The following is a 20,709-nucleotide window of genomic DNA, read 5'->3' as shown; positions in this document are numbered from 1 at the left end:
TCTAGGGCCCTATCAATATAACCTAACCCACCCGGGCTAGTTTTCACTGCCATACACCCCATAAACTATTGCTCCTTTGCCCCCCTCCTGTGAGGGATGGTGGATTTGCCATCCCACCACATCGGGGGTCTCTCACTACCAATTTTGCACATCAAATTTCAACAAATTAAAAATTTGCCAATCACTGCCCATCATCTGCCAATCACTACTGCCAATCCCTTGCCAATCATCAAATTTTGTTTTTCTCTAATTTTGGGTCCAAAACACTAACCTCATCACCCAGTCGACTCACTAATACCTCTCGGTGCGCCAATCCCTGTCCAAAGCCCGGCTTCGTAAAGCCAAGCAATGGATGCTGGTTGTTTTGTGCCAGCGGCTGGATGCGTCCGGCACTCGGTGCAGGGACGGGGGCTTACCTGGGCCGAGATCCCACGCACCATCTCGGCACGGAGCCATCCCATGGCTCGATCTCGGCCTGCCGGAATGCCTCACCAAAAAGTGGTCGCCATGACGACCCTTCCTATCCTGCCGCCCGCTCCGCCTGGTGGAGCACGGACGCGGCCGTTCAAAGCGAGGCCCAGCACGCACCGAGGGCCCGATTCGGCTATAAGTTGTTCTAAACTCTACCCCGTCTAACGTCGATGCTTCACCTGCATGCTTACACCCCGCAGCCCGTTCCTTGCTCACACATCCAGCCGTGCCCATGCTCCTCGTACCTTTCCTTACACACCCAGGTACACCCATTCCACTCACAGCCTTGGTCACACACCTGACCACCGAACACTGTGGCACACATTCGTTGCTCGCACACCTCACCAATACACCGCTTCGCGCCCCCTCCTCGGTCACCTCCTCTGTGACAATCACAGGTGTGCCCTCATTCGCACACCCAACCACATGCCTCACCACCAACTCCAGCGTGCATTCCCACTCACGCTCTACCATTCCAGGTGTGCATCCTTCCATCCCAGGTGTACATCCTCGCTCACCTGTCACAACCAGCTCACTCTCCTTGTCACTCTCAATACTCTCACCTCCATTCTTGACAGCGCACTCACCCTTACTCTTGACAGCGCACTCTTTCCTCGTGCACCTGTCCGTCACACACCTTTCTCGCGCACACTCTCCCGTTACACCCTCTGTAACACTCACCACAGGTGTGCATTCTTCCTTGCCTTTGACAGCGCACTCTTTCCCCATGCACCTGTCCGTCACACACCTTTCTCGCGCACACCCTTGCGCACACTCTCCCGTCACACCCTCTGTAACACTTACCAACGGCCTCTCACGAACACCCGGGTCTATCTCGACCCCCAAGCCTCTTAAATCACCTGGCGCATCATACGCACGACCATATTGGTCACCACTTACACCGGGTCCTCTTCCTCTTCGCTTCTCCTCCATCACCTGCGAATCCCTCATCCGGTTAATGAGCACATCATCACGATCCAAACACAGACTTTGGACCAATTCTTTTATCTCCTCTTTTATCTCTTTCTTATCCCCTCTCCGTCGCTTCTTAATTTCGCTCATCCCTTCTTCCACTTCTTATAATTTGTGCTTCACCTCTTTTATTCCCCGGTACGTCTCCTCAAGCTCGTCCTCCAAGGCTACCTTGACCGTTTCCATGTGCGTCCTCACCTGCCGGTCCTTCGTCTCCATTACCTCTACCACCTCGTCCAACCTCGTTGTCAGTCCCTCACGTACCATCTGACATTCCCTCTTCGTCGCTATCAAGTCGTCTTTTAGTTCTTTCTGTGTCACTTTTAACCCTCCTAATACCGCAGTGTTCCTTTGAACCTGCTCCGTTAGTTCTTTTTGTCCCTCCGTCAGCTGTTCCACCTCCTGCGTCAGGACCTCTATGCCCCCCTGTAACTTTACAGTCCCCTTTCTCACCTCCTTCTCCATGTGCTCCCTACAGTGCCTCACCTCCTCGCGCACTCCTCCGACCTCCTCACTCACTCCTCTTCTGATCTGCTCTCCCATCACTTGCATCTCCTGCCCAGATGCCACCCTCATCTGCTCCATTTCCTCCCTGTGAGCATCCAGTTTGGTTTCTACCCCCATTCTGACCCCCTCTATCTGCTGCTCCATTTGTTTAACTTCCCTTTCCGCTTGGTCCCTCATGTCCCTCAATTTGCCTTCCATACTGTTTTCTAACCCCTCTAACCCATTTTTCACTCCCTCTATCTGATTCTCCTGGGCAGCCATTCTATTTTCTACCCCCATTAACCCATTTTTCACTTCTTTTATCCCGTTGTCTAACCCCTCAAATTTCTTGTCTAACTCCTTAAAATTATTGTCTAACCCCTCAAATTTGTCGTCTAACTTCCCAAATTTCTTGTCTAATCCCTTAAAATTATTGTCTAACTTCTCACCGGTACCCCTCGCTTCGTCCCTCATTACCCCCATTTGGTTTCCCATTACCCCCAATTGCTCACTCCGAGCCCTCGCTTCGTCCCTCATTACCCCTATTTGGCCCTCCAATCGCTCACTCAATCGCTCACCCAATCGCTTTCTATCAGCCCTCATTTGCTCACAATTCTGGGCCATAAGGGCCTTCATTTGTATCCAAAACGAGTTCAAATCCATCGGGGGCGCTGCCACGGTTGCCGGCGCGGTGACCAGCGAGGCGCCATTTTGCGTGCTTGCTACCCTCGCTGTTTCGCTCTCCTCACGTGTCTCAATTTGGTCCTGGACCGACCCTGCTTCACTCTTCCCTACCGGACCCCAGCCGTCTTGATCCGCCATAGCGCGACTTTCAAAATTCGGTTTTTTTTTTTTTTTTTCGTAAAACAAATTCAAATTTCGCCGTTATAATTTCGCGCGGGAAACGCGCTCCGAATCGATTCGGTCGAGCGCCGTACGCGCTCCGGCTCGATTTTCCCTCCCAAAATTTGGGCCTAACTAATTTAGTCCCGGGTTCGAATTCCACTCCTCGACACCAATTGTTACCGTACTAACTCAATTGGTGTCCAAAATTTGGGCTAAATAAATTTAGTCCCAGGTTCGAATCCCACCTCCTGACTACCAATTGTTACAGACGTGGCTTGGATGTTATTTACCGAGCGGTTTTATGGTATGACCACGTCTGCACAAGTTACCCGATTGTGCCCGAACGTTGACTAGTCGCGCGATGCTGGCTCAATAAGAAAAAGAAGACACCCGGCTGGATTACAATAACACAATACGACACCAATGTTTCAATTCTCAAGACCTCCGGAGGAGATTATATTCGTACGGAAAGGTCAGATTACAGGGGCTAGAGGTATAATCACAGAAAGACAGGCACTTAGACACACTCTTATATTAACCCCGGACAGACGACAGACAAACGGGACAACGGCTGACTCACACGGGGGTTGATGACAGGCAAGCGGGTATCGATGGCTCCAGGTCCTCCTGGGCTCGGGGCAGGGTACAGTACGGTCCGGTCCGGTCCAAAGATGCGGGGAGGTATCGTCGCGCTGGGGGTGGCGGTGGCTTCTCTCTCCAAGCTGAGGCGCATCTGACGTCACATCCGGCGCGGGGCCGCGTATATCCGGCGGGGAGTGACACGCCCTCGGCTCGTTAGCTCCGCCCCAGATGGAATCGGCACGTTGCTTCTCATTGGGTGCGTGGGGGGGTTACTGGCTCCGCCCCTGACGAGGAGCTGACAGCCAGCCCCTTCGGGGTAACGCCGTGGAGCGCATGGTCATGGCGGGTAACCGAGCCGGTGTGAGGACGCACACTCCCCGCCCCTCTGTTGTTGTAGTCGTAGTTGTAGTTGTAATTGTTGTTGTAGTTGTTGTTATTGTTGTTGTTTGGGGAAGAAGATGGGAGGAGGTATGGGAAAGGTCCTAAACTCACTACTGATGCCATATAATCACATTCTGGTGCAACGAAGAGTCATAATTAATGGAAACGAGGCCTTAACTGACATAGAATAAGAATAGCTAGGAAGATGTCCGAAAGTTGTCTACGTGTGGTGCGGTGGACCTGGGCACGACATTTAATGGGGGAATAAGGGGAAGGTCGGCTCTACTGATTGTTATTTACATGCAATGGGACTAGGGAATGGGGGATTGGGGAAAGTTGGGGAGTATTGGAGAAAATAGGGGAATATTTACAAGCGGATATGGAGGCCAAATTCCATATTCGTAACAATATATATATATATATATATATACACAGACTTGGCATTTAATATGTAATATTTTTTCTGTGGGGTTGAACTTACTTTTCAAGATGACTTAGAACCAAAAGTTCATTGGAATTATGTTGAAATTATTCAAGATTTTGTTCATGTGACCTTTAAAAGAAACAAAAACCACATTTGACATTTTGAAGCAAATAAATTGATCCTTGAAAGTGATGTAAACTGATATCAAACTCAATTCATGGACAGTGCTGTGTTAAATTTCTGTACGTTTTCCAGAAGTATCTCTCTATTTTGCACATTCGCCAAAAAAGGTTTTCAACAAAAACAAAAGCTAAATTATGACCTGGATTACGGACAGTAAAATTACAGTTCAGTACTTCGTGTAACCCCCACGAGCATTCAGGAGAGCACGTACACATTGAGGCATGCTGTTCACGAGATTTGCCAAGGTTTGGACAGGAATCGCTTGCCATGCAGTGAAAATAGCCTGCTGCAATTCATGCACAGAGGTAGGCTACTTGTCTAAGTTGTCGATTTGATGCGTTAATTTTGCCCACAAGTTCTCTATCGGATTCATATCCGGGGACATGGCTGGTCACTCCATATGCTCTACACCACGGTCAGCAAGAAAGTGTTGGATCAGGCGAGCACGATGAGGCCGTGCATTGTCATCTTGGAAGACAGCTTCCTCCAAAGGCTGCACGAGCAAATGGAAGCAATGTTTCTTCCAGAATGACCCTGCACTTGAACTGGTTCAGGTTTCCATTCAGAACAACCAGGTCAGTTTTGCCCCCTGTATGAAAAGCAGCCCAAACGGTCACCCCACCACCTCCAGCTTGGACTCTTGGCACTATACAATCTTCGTTGTGGGCTTCATGCACCTGTCTGCGCAATCGGACGCGGCCATCTTGACGATAGACCAGAAATCTAGACTCGTCACTGAAGGTCACGTGATTCCAGTGTCCTGGCTGCCATTGACGGTGCTCTCTGGCCCACTGCAATCGGTGCTGGCTGTGTTGTCTGGTCAGGCGTAGCATTCTCAGGGGACGCCTGGCACGATAGCCTGCTTGAACCAGTCATTGGTTGACTCGCCTTCTGGATACAGGCACATTTGTCAGTTGCTGCCACTCAGCCCTAAGCCGATTAGCTGACTTGGTACGGCCATTGCGGCTAACCGGTGCAGCTGGCGATCATCCCTTCTTGTGGTTCTGCGGGGACGTCCTGGCCTCGGTATTGGAGTAGGGACACCCCTCTGAGCATTTCGTTTCAGGATCTTTGACACCTGACCTTGAGTGATGCCATACTGCCGAGCAATAGCACGCTGTTTCATGCCAGAATTTCGTAAAGCCACCACTCCATGACAAACAGCATTGTCAAGTTGACGTACCATCTCCAGAGGAAGCGGCAATAACTTTTGTGGACGTGCAGCAGTTGTTTTCCACTAATACTGAACGCAACAACCCTTATATACCCGATTGTGAAGCCAATCGTCAAATGTACCTGCCCTTACATTTTGTCACGCCACCTGTGATATAATCCTGTTATTGACTTCTTGCTGCGAAAGACAATCAGTGACATGGTTCTTTCAACAAAGACATCACCGAAGGGTAAAAGAAACTCACCAGATTGATATACTGAGTTCAGAAAGTAAACCCAAGTCAAGAAGAAAAAAAAATTTCCATATTAAATGCCAAGTCTGTATATTAGTAAGGGCATTTTATGAGATATTTCACAAATCTGTTAACTAAATTGTTACCAAAAAATTTCTACATCAATATGTTTGTAAAGGTGTGTAATAACATGTGTTAAAATGTTGAAGTTCAACTCCCGTGGGAAACCCAGAAAAAAAGCTGTTGAATTCGGGTACCGGAAAATTATTTTCGAGAATTTTTTTTTTTTTAAATCGGCCCTTAAGTAACTTATGAGGGGTCAAATAAGGGTTTTTCATGATTCTGAGTTGATTGTTAACATTTATATTTTCACTTTTACATTTACACACAAAGTAGCTTTTATTTCACATACATATATAATACTCAAGAGTTATTTCTCATTCACAATGTCAGAAGTTTCAACAGTCATTGTCTATGTCTTCTTCAGACTCAACAACATCATGACTGCAGTTTCTGCATGTAATGCCATTACAGACTCCACAGGCCGAGATGCACGTGACCCCATTCTTCTTGCAGCTGCATCGCCGGTTGCTGCAATCTCCATGACAATTACAGCTCGTGAACTGCAATAGCTCCTCAGGAGCCGTGGGGTCCAGTGTTGGAACTGGCTCATACCCATGCACACCTATTGTCCATCCATAGTCACTGGGGTTCAGAGACATGCTCTGTAGAAGGATCCAGTCCCGGGTCTGCAGGTAGGCACGGAGTGAATGTGGTGCCGGATGGCAAAGGCAAAGGCAAAGGTGGTGCCGGAGAGGTGACTTCGATCCAACCCATTGAGTGAAAGGGAGTGTTTCCGTGAATAGAGACAATGTTTAAATCTATATTGTCTCCAACAAACTGAGTGACTGCATTGTTTGTTTCCCCAACCTCCATAAAGACCACCTGATCATTACTTGACAATTCACTTTCACTGGCTGGCACTTTGGCTGTCATCACTGATTGATCCTCAAGCGCAGCATCAACCGCAACCTCATCATTGATCTGTTCATCGGTTTCCTCCACAATGGTGTCAAGAGTGCCAGAAGTATCTGGAACATCATCTCCACTCCTACTATTAAGGAAGCAGTATTTGTAGTTTTGTGTCTCCGTGTAAGACTCAGTGTATCCCAGCCGGTGGAACTTGTTGAGCATCCATTTTGACCCAAATCTATGATCAAGTTGTATGGCAAGCCCCATTTGGTGTGGCAATACTCCAGACCGAGGTCGACAGGCCTTAATAAAATTCTGCCCCCAAACGCAACTCTTTCGTCTGTCTTGACAATCGGTCTCAAGAACATCTGAAGGCTTGCAGGAACAAGTGTCAGCTGACTATCGATGTCAGTCATACTGTGTGTGGTGTGGTGGGGTATGACTTTGGACCTAAATCAATCAAGGCAATATCATTGGATATGAACTTGAGTGCCGTCTTTATGATCTGAGTCTTCTCATCTCCATGGTCAAGATTAGCATGATGCTCTCGCAGAATATTGTCGGTGCCATCTTTGAGACAGAGTACATCTGCCCTTCTTTCCTGTGTTGTGAAATACAAGGTGTCTTCGTATTTCTCTAGAAGTTTTATCTTTAGCCAATGCTTTGAATAAGAAAGGCTCTTCTCTGGTGACTGATCAAACTCCTGCAGCTTTTCATGGACTTGGTCCATGTTCATTACCCCATGCTCTAATTCTGAGTCTAACCATTCGCAGAATTCAATAAAAACTGCCTCTCGCTCCTCATCAATACTCCTCTGTCCTCTCTTCCTTTTTCCTTCCTCATCAGTCTTGGACAAACTGTCACCTCTCGCAAACATAAGTTTGCATCGCAAATGGTACAGTGTTTCTTCTGCTACCAAGTCGTTGATCCCTTCCAGGCGTCCAGTGACTTCAGTGCCCCAGTCATCCCCACGACTCCGTGCTGTCTTCAGCAAGCTTGCCTTCAGTGTATCTGCAGTCAAATTATCTGGCACTCTGTATTTCTTTCTAGCTTGTGCTGGATTATTTTTGTAGAGCTGGGCTGGTTGGTTGCAAAGAATTCATACATCCTTATACAGGAGGTCAACTGACTGTGATCTTCTAGAACTGCAGCCAGTTGATGAATTGAACTCACAAGTAGTGCGTCTTCTCTTCAACTTTGATGACTCTTTCTCTGCCTTTGATGCTTGAGCTGACTTCTTGGTGGTTGCAACAAAGTTGTTGTACAGATCATTTTTACACTTCTGGTGGTACCTCAGTTTTCCTTCCTTTTGAGCCTCCTTCATACGTTCCACAACAGTAACATTTTCGACAGTTTCTGTTTGTTTCAATAAAGTTGAGTATCCCTTTGGAGTTGCCTGTATGAGCCTTTCAGCTGGTGTATCCGAGCGTGCACAGATGAAGCAATTGAGCACAGGTGGAGTAACGTCTTCATCCATATTGCTAGACTCCATGTCCTGCAAAGTAGAAAATGAGATATATTTAGAAATTATTTTTCCACAAAGGAGTGTCTGTGGTGAAATATAAATGTTAACAATCAACTCAGAATCATGAAAAACCCTTATTTGACCCCTCATAAGTTACTTAAGGGCCGATTAAAAAAAATAAAAATTCTCGAAAATAATTTTTCGGTACCCGAATTCAACAGCTTTTTTTCTGGGTTTCCCACGGGAGTTGACCTTCAACATTTTAACACATGTTATTACACACCTTTACAAACATATTGGTGAAGAAATTTTTTGGTAACAATTTAGTTAACAGATTTTCATATGTTTCCCTTACTATATATATATATTGTGGGAGCTGTGCTCGCACGATAAAGCCAGACAAAATGGACGACACAGGAACGAAGTTTCACCGAGCTATTCATTTAGCTCAAAACCAAAGAACTCAAAAGCACTCAATCCGCCCCTCGAACTGGCGGCAATTTAAATCGCAAACTGAACACACAAAAGCCACGCCTCCTAGGCGGGGCGTGGTATGCAAAATAGGTAAGTCACGCCTCCCGACGGGGCGTGGTATGCAAGGCAAGTGTTCGCCCGACAAGGGCAAGTCTGGACACGCCCGGGCGAGTCCGGACACGTGACCGCTCGCCGGTTGCGTCATCGGCCGGTGCGCGGTAATTGTGTCATGCTTCCGGTAACCGCTACAATATAGCTATTTATTCATTTAATGACAGAGTGGAGAATGGAGATGCACATCAACACGACATCGGCTGTCTTAATTCCTCATACTGTCAAGGTTATTCAGACCCGGAGACAAATAAAGAGGTTTTGACTCATGACGACCGCAAATCGTTTTGTATTTACCATTTCCGTGTGACACGAATTCACTGCTGAGATCCTGAGAACGACCTTCAGCAACACCGGAACTCATCCACGGCGCGCAGCATGCCGGGATATAGTCTAATCCCCATGGGAACCGGTCCCTCAGCGAGTCAGCACGGTCCGTTGTTTACCACGTTCAAATTTTTCTTCTTTTTTGCCTATTTTTGCCTTTTTGTATGAAGAGAGTTTGTATTCAACATTGCTTCTCCCATTCAATGTTTTTTACTTCTCTGTGTGTTTCCATTTGCGTGTTTTTTAGAGACGTCCTTTTGACTTTTCATTTCCACACGAGCATTGCCATTAGGCCCGACTCCATTCGTTTATTAACGCACATCGAGGTGGCCCGAAATGCAGGTAAACAAATATTTTCTTTCAAATATAATGTTACCTAATTAAGGTTTGTGATGTTCACGAGAATCACGACCACCTATCGGCTACCGTCGACCTATATGTTACGTACCGACCGACGACAAGAAAAGGTGGAAAGGTGCAATATACTCGTGTATTGTTATGCAATGGATTCTATCAACTGAAAGTGAAAGACGATCGCTATGGGAACCGAGGTGTGGATGACGTGGGCTCTCGATCTCACGGTCAGAACCTCAGCTTTGGATGTCATTGGTTGGGGGACAGGGGCCAGAGGTGTCCTCCTCTACTTTTTTTTTTTTTTTTTGTATACTGAATCGAGGCTCGTGAAAGAGCTAACATTTATTTCACAAACAAATCAACCAGACAAACAAAATATATAAAAAGAGGGAACAGAAGACAAGATGGGGAGAGAAGGGGAAGCACACAAACACAACATTTGAGAGCAGGGAGAAGTGTGGGAGGGAGAGGGCTTGGGGGGAGGAGGCGTGGGAAGGGAGGGGGGGGGGGGGGGAGGTATAAAACACAAGGGGACCGAAATTAGCGGGGGTAGAAAAGATCAAGGTTTTGGATGGGGGAAGATAAGAGATGGTGGTGAACAGCTGTTTTAAAGACCTGGAGGGTGGAGTGGGATTGAAGAGAGTGAGGGAGTTTGTTCCAGAGGTGGGAGAAAAGAGGAATGAAGGAGTGAAGGTGAGCAGAAAGTCTTGATTTTGGCAGTTTAACCATAAGAGGGTTGCAGGCAGATCTTGTGCGACCAGTAGGAATATTTGGGGGACAGAGCCCAGAGAGACCTGGGGGGGCAAGGCCAGAGAGGAGTCGGTAGAAGACGGAAAGACCACCAACCTGCCTGCGGTGAGTGAGTGAAAGGCCCTTGGAGTTAGCTTCATAGCGGGAGATTCCAATGATTCTGAACGCTTTGGTTTCAACAGCGTGAAGACGAGCTAGGTGTGAGGCAGGAGCACCAGACCAGAGGAGAGAGCAGTATTCCATAGAGCTGCGGATGAAAGCCTTGTAAGTGGTGAGGAGCTCAGGTGTACCAAGGAAGGACTTCGCACGACGGAGGATGCCCAGTCGGCGACTGGCTTTGGAGGCCAGATTTTAAATGTGGTTTTCCCAGGAAAGATCATGGCAGATAGTGAGACCCAAAAGATTGAGTGACAGAACTTCTTGGAGAGGATTATTCAGAAAGTGGATGGGAGGGTTGTCCAGTCGGTCTTTTCGGAGAGACATCGTAAGAGTGTGAGATTTGTCAGGATTGAAAGACATGTTCCATTTGTTTGCCCAGTCTGTGATTTTGTCCAGGTCTGCACAGAGTGAGGAGGCTGCAGACTGCCGATCTGAGGGATGAGGAATGGAGCGACAGAGAGTAGAGTCGTCAGCAAAGAGATAGAGAGGATTTTCAAGAGAGTCAGAGAGATCATTGATGAAGACCAGAAAAAGCACAGGGCCCAGAACACTGCCTTGGGGAACTCCAGCCTGAACAGGAAGAGGAGATGAGAGAAACCCATTCAGGGCCACACGTTGACTACGACCAGAGAGGAAGTCCGCCAGCCATGCGTGGAGATTTCCATGGATACCAAAGGAGGAGAGTTTGGTGAGCAGAGCGGGGTGCCAGACCGTATCGAAGGCACATGAAATGTCAAGGGAGACAGCTCTAATTTCCTGTTTGGCATTGAGGACCTCCATCCATTGTTGAGAAAGCAGAAGCAGCATGTCCAGAGTAGAGTGACCAAGTCTGAAACCAAATTGATGGTCAGAGATCAAGCCATTGGAGAAGAGGAAAGATTTCATATCTGAAGCAATGATGGATTCCATGACTTTGCTGATAATTGGGAGAAGGCTGATTGGTCTGTAGTTGCTAGGATCTGTTTTTGCACCTTTTTTGTGCAAAGCGGTGATATTCACACTTTTTTTGCTTGAATTTATACATAGGTATTCTGCTCACTGAATATTTATGCTGAATTGCCGTTTCTACCAATACACACTCCAAAAAATTGCTAATTTGAGGTGACACGATGAACCCGTTTGGGGACGGGTACCCTGCAAGTACATTATAAAGGAGTTGATTACGAGGTGACATTTGCACCATAATTGCATTTGTAAATGAAACATGGCATCCTATGGTAATGCCCCAAATTATAACGTATAGCTTAATTTTACTTCTGCTTTTCCTGAAGGTACATTGAGGCATATTGCTTTTGTTATTTTCCATCTAGGATCCAAATGAAGATACGGAGTGGAATGATATTTTGAGAAAATTTGGAATTCTCCAACCCAAGACGAAACCAAAAGAAGAAGAGGAGTCATCACCTACTGGTGGGGGTACAAAGGAGGGTTGGAGATTTAAAATATTATGGTTATTACTATTATTAGGATTATTATTATTATTAACATTGAAAAATGATATTGCTCATTCTGAAAACTTCCAATGAAGATTCACATTATTCAACAAAGGGATAGTTTATAAAAATTGAGCTCTCAATTTGAAACTCAATGCAGATTAAATGCTGATATTTAAGATTTGAAAGTTGCTGCTCTTGCCATCAATGCAGCATTTAATCCAGTCTGGGTAAATGGAGCCGCTGTTAAGCTAATTAATGGGAATCAACAGGACAATCCTTCAATGACTGCAATAATGCCTGACACTTAAGGTAGTTGAGGCTGTTGGGGGACAGTTATCACAACCTGAGATGGCAGCTGTTCCTCAATGCAGTCTCCCTGGCCTAACCACCAGTTGTTTCATAAAGCCAGGTGTGGGATTATTCACTGATTAATTCATCGCATTAGTTCATTTCTGATAACACCAGCGCAGTCACCTTAATACCCTTCATTTAATATCTATAAAGATGAGCACTGAATAAGTAATATTTTAAGGTAACATTCTTACAACAGGGAAAAATACAAAGCAAAACATGGGTGTCAAACACTGATTTAATTATTAGCTATAACAAAAGGAATTATATATACTAGCAACGGTACCCGCTCTACGGGCGAGGCTTCAATTGGGAGGCCTAAATGAAAAGGCAAAATATCAGAAATTGAAGGCTTTTTATATTTTAAACGATTTATATAAACATCCGTTAAATCATATCAGACGCAAATCATCAAAATCTAAACAGTAGTTGTAGAATTTCATTAAAGCCACATCACTGTTCATATCGGCAAATATTATTCCATCGTGTTTGGAAAAACTGGAAAATTGGAAAAATTGGAAATTGGAAAAATTGGAAAATTGGGAAAACAATATAGCTCATTTTACTCCAGGGGGTCCCAGGATTTCCCACCCAAAATTTTGTTGCGATCGGTTCAGCAGTTTTTGCGGTACCTGGGAACAGACGGACAGACAGACAGACAGACATTTGGTGAATTATAGTAACTTGCAACGGTACCCACCCTATGGGCAGGGCTTCAATTGGGAAGCCCAAATGAAAAGGCAAAATAATAGAAATTGAAGGCTTTTTTTTATTTTAAACGATTCATATAAACATCCGTTGAATCATATCACACGCAAATCATCAAAATCTAAACAGTACATGGCGCCCATTTAGAAAAAAGATTGAATTCTGCAAAACGGAAGCGGCCGCTACACGTCTTTCTCAGTTGCACGTTTATGTGTGAAGAGTGCACGCCGAATCTGTAACACGGAAGCGGACTCTACACCTGTTTCTCAGTCGCTTTGCACACGCTGCCATGTTACTTCGGAGCCGCACGTTTATAAAGGAAGAGTTCGTCAGGAGTCAATCTACTCTCTCCTGGTACGTTGAATGAACAGTGTTTGTAGAATTTCAACAAAAGCCACATCACTGTTCATATCGGTAAATATTATTCCATCGTGCTTGGAAAAATTGGAAAACTGGGAAAAATTGGAAAAACAATGTAACCTATTTTACTCCAGGAGGTCCTAGGATTACCCACCCAAAATATCGTTGCGATCGGTTGAGCCGTTTTTGCGGTACCTTCGAACGGATGGACGGACACTTGTTGACTTATAGTAAGATATATATATATATATATATATATATATATATATATATGTGTTTATATATATATATATATATATATATATATATATATATATATATATATATATATATATGTGTTTATATATATATATATATATATATATATATATATATATATATATATATATAAATATATATATATATATATATATATATATATGTATATATATATATATATATATATATATATATATATATATATATATATATATATATATATATATATATATTGTTACAGACGCGGCTTAGATGTTATTTACCGAGCGGTTTGGTATGACCACGTCTGCACAAGTTACCCGATTATACCCGAACGTTGACTAATCGCGCTACGCTAGATCAATGAAGGAAAAGACACACGGCTGGGATTAAAATGACACGACACCAGGGATACGGTTCTCAAGACCTCCGGAGGAGGTTATATTCGTTCGGAAGGTTAGATTACAACTACCAGAGGGACAGCATAGTAAGGTGGGCACTTAAACACAATCTTATATTAACCCCAACAGACGACAGATAAACGGGACAAAAGGCTGACTCACACGGGGATTGATGGCAAGGAAAGGCAGGCAGTCGATGGCTCAAGGTGCACTCTTGGCTCAAGGCAGAATCGACTCGGTCCGGTCCAGAGATGCAGGGAGGTCACAGCGCTCGGAAGGCGACGTTCTTTCTCCAAGCTGGGGGCGCATCTCACGTCACATCCGGTCAGTCGCTGCGTATATCCGGCGGGGAGTGACACGCCCTCGGCTCGTTAGCTCCGCCCCAGATGGAATCGGCTCGTTGCTTCTCATTGGGTGCGTGCGGGGGGGTTACCGGCTCCACCCTTGACGAGGGGCTGACAGGGAGCCCCTTCGTGGTAACCCCGTGGAGCGCATGGTCATGGCGGCTAACCGAGCTGGTGGGAGGACGCACACTCCCCCCGCGCGCCGTGGTTGTAGTTGTTGTTGTAGCTGTAGTTGTTGTTGTTGTTGTTGTTTGGGGAAGAAGATGGAAGGAGGTATGGGAAGGTCCTAAACTCACTACTGGTGCCATATAATCACATTCTGGTGCAACGAAGAGTCAGAATTAATGGAAAGGAGTCCTTAACTGACATAGACTAAGAATAACTAGCAAGATGTCCGAAAGTTGTCGACGTGAGATGCGGTGGACCTGGGCACGACATTTAATGGGGGAAAAAGGGGAAGGTCGGTTCTACAGAGTGTTGTTTACAGACAATGGGACTAGGGAATGGGGGATTGGGGATAGTTGGGGAGTATTGGGGAAATAGGGGAATATTTACAAGCGGATATGGAGGCCAAATTCCATATTCGCAACAATATATATATATATATATATATATATATATATATATATATATATATATATATATATATACATACATACATACATATATAGATATATATATATATACATACATATATAGATATATATATGTATATACATATATATATATATATATACATATATAGATATATATATATATATATATATATATATATATATATATATATATATATATATATATATATATATATATACATATATATATATATATATATATATATATACACATATATATATACATACATATATATATATATATATATATATATATATATATATATATATATATATAATTTATATATATATATAATTTATATATATATATAATTTATATATATATATATAATTTATATATATATATATAATTATATATATTTTATATATAGTACATATATATATATATATAATAAGTTCAAAACACACCTGGTCACAAGTGTGCCGTACTGACCGGGTCCTCAGTCAAAGTCCTCAGCATCATCCCGTTTCAGTCCTTCAACCTCGATACGGTCAGCTAAGGTGGGCCAGCAGGGGCACATACACATCCACATGCAGCAACTACACCTGGATGCGTACATACCCCCACCCCAGCGAGTGCGAACGCAGACTACAACAACAACACCCCCGCATCCAGAATCCACAGCACCAAACAAACATGGTGGAACACTCAAACACCCACCTTTATACCCTTCACCACTCACCAACAAAACACACCAGATCATTCATACACACATCCACACACATACACACACAACACCAACCAACCACCTGCCCTTACAATACCAACATGCACCACTCATGCAAACATGCAAAACCATTCATGCAAAACCACACCCACTCATGACCCACTCCTGCAACACACACACACACACACACACACACACACACACACACACACACACACACACACACACACACACACACACACACACACACACACACCTCCATTTCTATTCCGTAACCTCAACCTACACCGTTCGACGTGCCGCCATAAACTTCCTCCAAATCCAAAATGAGCCTTTCAAGGCAACCTAGGCCACCTTGTCACACATCCTCCTTCTTTCTGTCCCACACACTCCAAGCCGAGCAAGAAATGCAGAAAAGGAATTGCCAATATACCCTCGACACCCCACCTCAAATGGCTGACACGAAACTCGCCAACCCTTCTCCCGGTACTCTGCCTACAGCTCACTGTACATTGCTCTCTTCCTCTCGTGAACCTCCTCCATGTTCTCTTCCCAAGGTACAGACAATTCCCCTAAGATGACCTGTCTTGTTGCACCTGACCAAATGACAATGTCAGGCCACAACCTTGTCACACAGATCTCCTCAGGGAATACCAATTGTGGCTTTAGGTCTGCCAACACCTGCCAATCACAAGCATCGGACAGCCCTCTTGCTTTCCACCTCCTCCTCCTCTTTCCACCTCTTACCACTTGGCCCTCCTTGACAAACCACACCTCTCCCCCATCAGTCTCCTTCTCCACTCTCTATCGACCTCAGCACCTCTTGTTGCACCATCTGCACCACCACCGCCAGCACCTGATCATGTCGCCACCTGTATCGTACTGCTGCCAATGCTACTGAACATGCACTCAGTGCATGCTGCACCGTTTCCACACCTCCACACAAATAACATCTCTCCTCCTGCAACAACCCCCACAATCTCAAGTTTACTGGTGACGGAAGCACATCATACATTGCCCTCAACAGGAAATTCAACAATATTGGCTCCATCCTCCAAATCTCTTGCCACTTCAACATCCTCACCCGCACACCTTCCCACCTAGTCCAAGCACCTTGCTGTGCCTGACCGACTGCTTTCACATATCTCCCCTCCTCTTCCTTTCTTCTCACCTCCCTCTCAACCATCTTCCTCCTCTCTTTCACACATACCTTTCCCCATCGCTCATACTTCATCCACCCCAAGCCATGCTTCCCGTGCTGTACCATCCCCATGACCTCCTCCTGTTGCAACCGCTCCTCCATCTCGTCCACCTCCGCTCTTGCATTCCACTTCCGACTTCCCTTCTTCTCTGGGAGAGCATTCTTTACCACTGCATCACTTAAATCCCGCAACATCATGAACTCCCGCACCCTCACCACCTTAAACTCCTCGGTTAATGATGTCAAGGGCAACTGGAGTTTTCCACCCTGACCATAAAAGGCAATGTTCGTCAAACAGCGTGGCACTCCCAACCACCTCCTCACAAACCCGCTCACCACAACCTCCATCCTCTCTACATGCCCAATCGCAATATCATACATCATCAATGGCCACAATACTCGTGGCATCAATCCAAACTTCAAACACCATACCTTCAACTTACCTGGCAAGCCACATCCATCAATCCTCTTCAAACCTCTCAAAAACTTGTTTCTGACCTCCCCCACTCTTCCCACATCATTCAACTCCACTGTATACCATCTTCCCAAACTCTTCACAGGGGCCTCCACCAATGATGGAACCACCTCCCCTCCCAGCTCAAACCTGTGCATGTTATCCACCACTCCTCGTCTCACGACCACACTCCTCGAATTTCTTCTTTAAATCCCATTCTTGCCCACCGCATCAACCTTTCCAGTCGTCCCAGTACCTCTACTGCTGCATCAGCGGACTGTTGGACAACTGTCAGGTCATCCATGAAAGCAAACATTGCTGGCAACCTCTGACCAGGGGCTAGCTCCACTTCTTTCCCATGTCCACTCACCGCACGTATCAACAACTCCATAACCAGCACAAACAAAATAGGAGAGATGGTACATCCCATCTGGATCCCCACTTCAGACTTCTGCCACTCTGTTACATTGGACTGTGTCGCAAACCGCATCCAAAACTGATCATAATATGCCATTAAAAAATCCCTAAATCTCCGTGGCTTTTTATTTTTATCTATATATATATATATATATATATATATATATATATATATATATATATATATATATATATATATATATATATGTACATACATACATACATATACACACACACACATACTCTCACACACACACACACACACACACACACACACACACACACACACACACACACACACACACACACACACACACACATGCATAAAGAGAGAAAAAAAGAAAGGGAAAAACCAGATCAGGCAAACGGGCCTACTCCCCCCATGAACGAGAAACCTGTGTTGGCATTAATCCCTACTCAGTGTCACCAAGTCGCACCCAGGGTGATGCCTCAAGACAGTGTAGTCAAATAGCCATCACAAGCATGATGGAGAACAGAACGATCAGCAACCATGAGATGCCCCAATGAAGGTTGAAGGTAGCCACCAACGTACGGGCATGAGGATGATGGAGGACGGAACGATCCACACTCCGACATCCCTCTCTAGCTTTGGGCTCTCACTGACCTCTGAGGTGTCAGTCAGCTTCAAAGCATTTCACCTTCAGTGAACTCTCCATCGGAACCACACCATCGTACAGACATGACCTAGATTCACTGCGTAGCACACGCCACCGCCGTGGACGGAGGCCTTCTATGGCCGCCCATTTGTTGCTGCCTCGTTTTCTGGAGTAGTCAATCCACCCTCAACTGGGGATGGGGGGAATGTAGGGATGATGAAGAAGAGAAAGAGTAAGAGAAGAAGAAGATGTCACAGACCATTACAAACTCCACGGAAGTTGTTCTGCAGATCTCGAGATTCTAGTCATCTTATTGGATTTATGCACCGACATCTTTGGACCAGACTTTGCTAGGTCAATCAGTTTTAAGATATCCCAACCATCATCTTCCCTTAAAGCATATTCTTGGCAATGGTAGTAATTCTTGCTGGTGGAATATCTCGTTACCCCAACATAACCAGCTAGTGTATCTGTCTCATAATGCCCTTTTGGCTACCGTGTATATTATGGTCGTATACCTAGCGCAATCAGGCACCTGTTAAATGATATGTTGCAGAATCTTTTGCTGGCAACTTCAAGAAGGAAACAATGTAAACACCAGCTATTCTCCTTGCAGTCAGCAATTACATCTTGATATTTACAATTCTTTCTTACATGAACAATGGTCAGATTTACTTCCATTGGGACAGTCCATATGCTCTGAGGATGAATCCAGAACAATCCATTCCTTCAAGGATGGCAATCTTTGTTTTTCCAAAGTCGATAATTACATATCTTCTTTACATCTTGAGAGTGGCAGTGTTGAATACGTGTCGTAAACAACCTCTGCAGAACTACTACCTCTTTCCTCTGCAGAACTGCTATCTACAACTATCTTCAACTATCTACAACTATAGAAAGTTCTGCAGAACTACTATCTACAACCTCTGCAGAACTTTCTGCTACCTCTGCAGAAAGGGATTGTAGAGACCAAGATGGGTATGTTTGAAATATATTTATCTTGTATATTTGCTTCCACCACCTACAATGTCAGCCTCGTTACTACCGCTGTTCGTGTTTGGTCATGGTGCCAATATTGTACCTTTCACTTTGAAAGGAGAAGTTACAGCCATTAATTAATAATATGAAAGAGTGTATACTGTACAATGACAGTGATAATTTAATTTGCAAAGTCCAAGATTGGATTTGGCTCATAGTCTGTAATTAGCAGGTGATGGAAGTTGCTTATGGATGGCATAGTAACGGACTCTTCCAGCATTTTAGCACCATTCTTTACAACCCTAATGATGAAGCAATCCATTCCTACTTGTGGCATATCCTTGACAACATACAGCCTTGGGCTCACAAGTGGCAAATTGCATTTGCTCCTGAGAAGTATGACTATCTCTGTAAAAGCAAACCAGACTCCGTGGCATTGTGGTGAGAGCATTTTCTCGGTGTCTGGAAGGTCGGTGGTTCGATTCTAGGAGAACCCTGGGACGTTTACCCTTTTCCCTCAGGGCTGTGTTTGTCTCAAGTCAAGGCTTGTGTTATGTGGTGTCCAGATGCCCTGACTTCCTGGAGCATTAACATTGACCAGAATCCTAGTCAGGGCAACTTGTCCTGCCACATCAACACCATGGCAACAAGGCCAAATTTGAGGAAAGTGACTCATGTGTTGACCTCTCAAAACCTTTTCAATGCTTAGAAGGCTCAGGTTAAGAGTGTCATCAAATACTCATCCATTTCTTTGTAAATCAAAATGACAAATGAATGTCATTTCTTGGCCGGTCTGAACTTTTGACAACCTACGAGGCCTTTGTTTGCAGCTCTATGTAGTACTGCTCTCCCCTGATGGGCTGGGCTGATGCCTTTGCTTCACATCTTGCTCTTCTTGATGCAGTGGAAAGCAAGGCTCTCAAATCATTGAGATCTCCCACGACGAAGCTGAGTGTCTCAGTTTGTTACTTATTCTTCACAGGCAGGTTGGTGGCTTCTTTGTATTCCTCTACCTCCTTTTTGATTGTGCACCCTTTATGCTCTCTTGGCTCTGTCTCTTCCAGGTTTCTACAGGGCAAACACAGTCAGCCAGTAACCATCCCCTTGTTAAACTCCAAAAATCCAGCCTCCAATATTTGTTCATCTTTTTTTCTCACCTGTGGAACCAATTTCTCAGTCTGTTTAGTTCCAAATTCTTCCCACCAGAGCTTCAAGACAACTGTTCACCACTGCCTCAGATCATCCCCCATCCACAACCATATTTTTTTCTGCCCCCAATGACCCCATTTCCAAGCATTGCTTTTTCCAATTTATTATGATTTCTCCCCTCCCCTCACTCTTTTTGTTTGTTTGTTGTTGGTCGGTTTGTTCCTTTTCTGTTTCATTGCTGCCTTGCCCTTTCTCTTTTTGCTGTTTCATTCAGGTTGTGTCCAGCATGTTCACCCCCTTCTTCCCCTCACCTTGATATCACTCCAACTTCTACTCTGCTGTTGGCATTCCCCCCTTTCCATTTTTCTCTAGATCTTCCACGAGCCTCTT

General features: G+C 44.9%; 1 protein-coding gene across 3 annotated transcripts in view; it reads left to right on the top strand.

Annotated features, from left to right (window-relative positions):
• Window positions 1–20,709, top strand: part of LOC137426460 (phosducin-like protein 2) — an 84,166-nt gene that overhangs the window by 12,108 nt on the left and 51,349 nt on the right. The window contains exons 2-3 of one of the 3 annotated variants that reach the window (XM_078770919.1): window positions 9,348–9,442; window positions 11,674–11,773. In XM_078770919.1, coding sequence (XP_078627045.1) covers window positions 9,437–9,442; window positions 11,674–11,773 — 106 coding nt within the window. In that variant the 5' untranslated portion in view covers window positions 9,348–9,436. Of the gene's footprint in view, window positions 1–9,110; window positions 9,443–11,673; window positions 11,780–20,709 lie in introns of those variants that run through there. The other 2 variants (XM_078770918.1, XM_078770917.1) reach the window with 2 other exon arrangements.

This window comes from Myxine glutinosa, chromosome 1 (assembly GCF_964187855.1).
Source record: "Myxine glutinosa chromosome 1, kmMyxGlut1.1, whole genome shotgun sequence".
In the NCBI taxonomy this organism is placed as follows: Eukaryota; Metazoa; Chordata; class Myxini; order Myxiniformes; family Myxinidae; genus Myxine; species Myxine glutinosa.
The sequence above is the reverse complement of the archived record's forward strand: the minus strand, read 5'-3'. Positions and strand labels throughout refer to the sequence as shown.